Source organism: Cyclopterus lumpus, chromosome 5 (genome assembly GCF_009769545.1).
Source record: "Cyclopterus lumpus isolate fCycLum1 chromosome 5, fCycLum1.pri, whole genome shotgun sequence".
Taxonomy (NCBI): domain Eukaryota; kingdom Metazoa; phylum Chordata; class Actinopteri; order Perciformes; family Cyclopteridae; genus Cyclopterus; species Cyclopterus lumpus.
Genome location: NC_046970.1, coordinates 1245001 through 1247500, shown reverse-complemented (window position 1 = coordinate 1247500; position 2500 = coordinate 1245001). Strand labels below are relative to the sequence as shown.

Genomic DNA, 2500 nt, shown 5'->3' with positions numbered 1-2500 from the left:
AGAGCCTCATTTTCACGATGAAAGATGTACGAGAATAAAACTAATAGTTATAAAAGCTGCCAGCAGCATTGATCGGAGGGTTAAAAATATTGTTAGATCATTTTAGCTCGTCAAACATTTAAAAAATAGATATATTTAGAGGAGGGGCTTAATGCTCTGATTGACTTGTTTGTAGCGCGTACAGGACGTGTATGGAATTTCCAGATAATTGATCATAGGGGCCGAGGGGCGTGGCCTTTCATGGACTGGTAGTGCATTGAATCTGCTGCTTTTTGTATTTTAGAATATGATGACACCTTTTTTACAGAAGGCAGCTTGTGAGCACTTTGTTCCATAACCCCAGTCGGCCTCAGGAATGCGTTTCCACCACTGTGACCGGAAAGCCTCCGAAGGTTTTCCCCGAAGTGTCACGAACTCACTCACACCCGTTTCTCACAGCAGGTGAGAGGAAAGCGTAGCGTGGAATGCAGCCACTCAGGTTTGACACAGCTTCAGGACCTGGGAACCGTGAACCTGGCTCTGGTTACTGCTCTACAGCTTGTGAACCCTTACAAAGGTGTGTTAGTCAAACTAAAACTAAATGCAGATATTTAAACCAAACCGTGTCTTTGGTTGCAAAATACAAATGTACGTCTCATCTAAAAACGTCTTTAGAAAAGTATTTCCAGACGTTTATTTACTCTAGGGCTGGGTCCCATCTGTTGCACTAATTCTACGTTAGCAACATTACAATTAAGTTGGATTAACCCTAATGAATTAAGTGGATCCAGCCCAAGTTAATTAAATTGGACTAACACAATTGCTTAAAGAAAGCAATTTAATTATGTGGAAATACTTTACATGATTTCATAAAGCGTTGTTTTTGTGAGTGATCCCACCAAAGTAAATTACGTTGGACCAACACAATTGCTCAGTATAAAATAAAAGTTAGTGGCTTATTTAAATCTGAAATACTTCTGCTTTATTATCGCACGAAGATACGCTACCGAGTTTACAGAGTTGTAGCAGAACACTCATCCTGAGGCAGGTTCACCATGTTGGTCCTACCCGTAAAACATGCTCTGACCGCGTCACCTTGGACCAGTGCTGTCCCCTTTCATGATGCCACAGGAGGAGAAGAGTCTTTATGTGGACCACGCACTGGAAGAGGAGATGGGAGTCTGAGCAGACCGCTGAGGGAGGAGCTGTACACTTTGAGTGTCATGGTCCCAGGTCTAAAAGAGGCTTCTTTAGCCCCAATGAAGCAGCAGATGCTGAGAGGAGGATCACATCTGGATGTGCTGTTGTACGAAGCAGTGCGTCTTCCTCCTCCTCCTCCATTACCTTGAGTCACAGGCTGAGAAGCTTCTTGTGGTTATAGTTCTTGTATGTAGTCACTTGCAGTCTGTTTGTCCGTCTCAGGTCCCAAACGGTGGCATTGTGTGGACAGCACAGTCCTGCAGACCAGGACCCCAAAGGTCACTGTGGACGCAACAGTGGAGGTCCGAACCCCATCGAGTATTGGAAAGGACAGCAACATGCATTTCCCAACTTGTATAAAGTTGCTGCTGTCTGTAGCCCAGCTTCATCTGCCCTGTCAGAGGGTATTTAAAGCATGATCCCAACATCTGTTATCATTTGTTTCTGAAATGCACCTTCAATAATGTTCCTGGAGAGGCCGATGTTGCTGAACTCATCCAGTCGTTCCCCTCAGAACGCATTCCTCTGGTGCACAATGCTCTAACTTCATTTGAGGTCCTCTTCCTCAGGATGATCTCAGGATTCTTGTGCCACCACCGAGCATGTGTCCATACTGCCACTAGAGGGCGCCACATAGTTACCCTGAATGTAGTGTTGCTGTAGAGCCGTTAAAACGTTTCTTTGTTGCATTAAATAATAATCTCTCACATAATCTCCGAGCCGGAGGATGTGTTGCTTCATAAAGTTTCGTGTTGATGAGTTGACGCTAGTTCTTTGCTCCTTGTGGACTCAGAGGTGTGAAGGGGATGCTCTGAAGGGGCTGGTCCACTGATGCAGGTCTTCTAGAGGGAGCACGAGCCACAGAGAGCAGTAAGTGACCGACCTTTAGTGTAACTCCTTCCCGTGGATGCCAGTGGAGGATGCGCATGGAGTGACTTCCAGCCGCAGCGCGTCGGGTCCGCGTCCCTCGGATCATGTGGATCATATTGGCGTTGGTTCTGGCCGCGGCGGGTCCTGATGGGAGCGGCGGCTGTCAGCTGCCCCGCGACTGGAGGCAGCAGACTGAAGCGTGCCGTGCCGAGCTGGCCCAGATCATCGTGTTCGCCAAGGTGCTGGCGCTGCACAAGGAGCTGTACAACGTGTATGACAACTACCTGCCGGTGCAGCCGTCCGACACCGAGCTGCTGTTCTCCGCCGAGATCGAGCTGCTGTGCGACCAGGCGTGGGGCAGCATGCTGGAGGTCCCGGCCGGGTCCAGGTTCAATGTCACGGGTCTGGGCTACTTCACCTGCTTCTCCTACAGCGTCACCACCAACAACAA

At 48.2% G+C, this 2500-nt stretch overlaps 1 protein-coding gene across 1 annotated transcript in view; it reads left to right on the top strand.

The window, feature by feature from the left end:
- The first annotated feature begins 1807 nt into the window (after nt 1-1807).
- ccdc3b (coiled-coil domain containing 3b) overlaps nt 1808-2500 on the top strand; it is a 9329-nt gene continuing 8636 nt past the window's right edge. The window contains exon 1 of the mRNA XM_034532669.1: nt 1808-2500. This exon is cut by the window's right edge and continues 18 nt beyond it. Within this exon, the coding sequence (XP_034388560.1) occupies nt 2154-2500 (347 nt within the window). The 5' untranslated portion in view covers nt 1808-2153.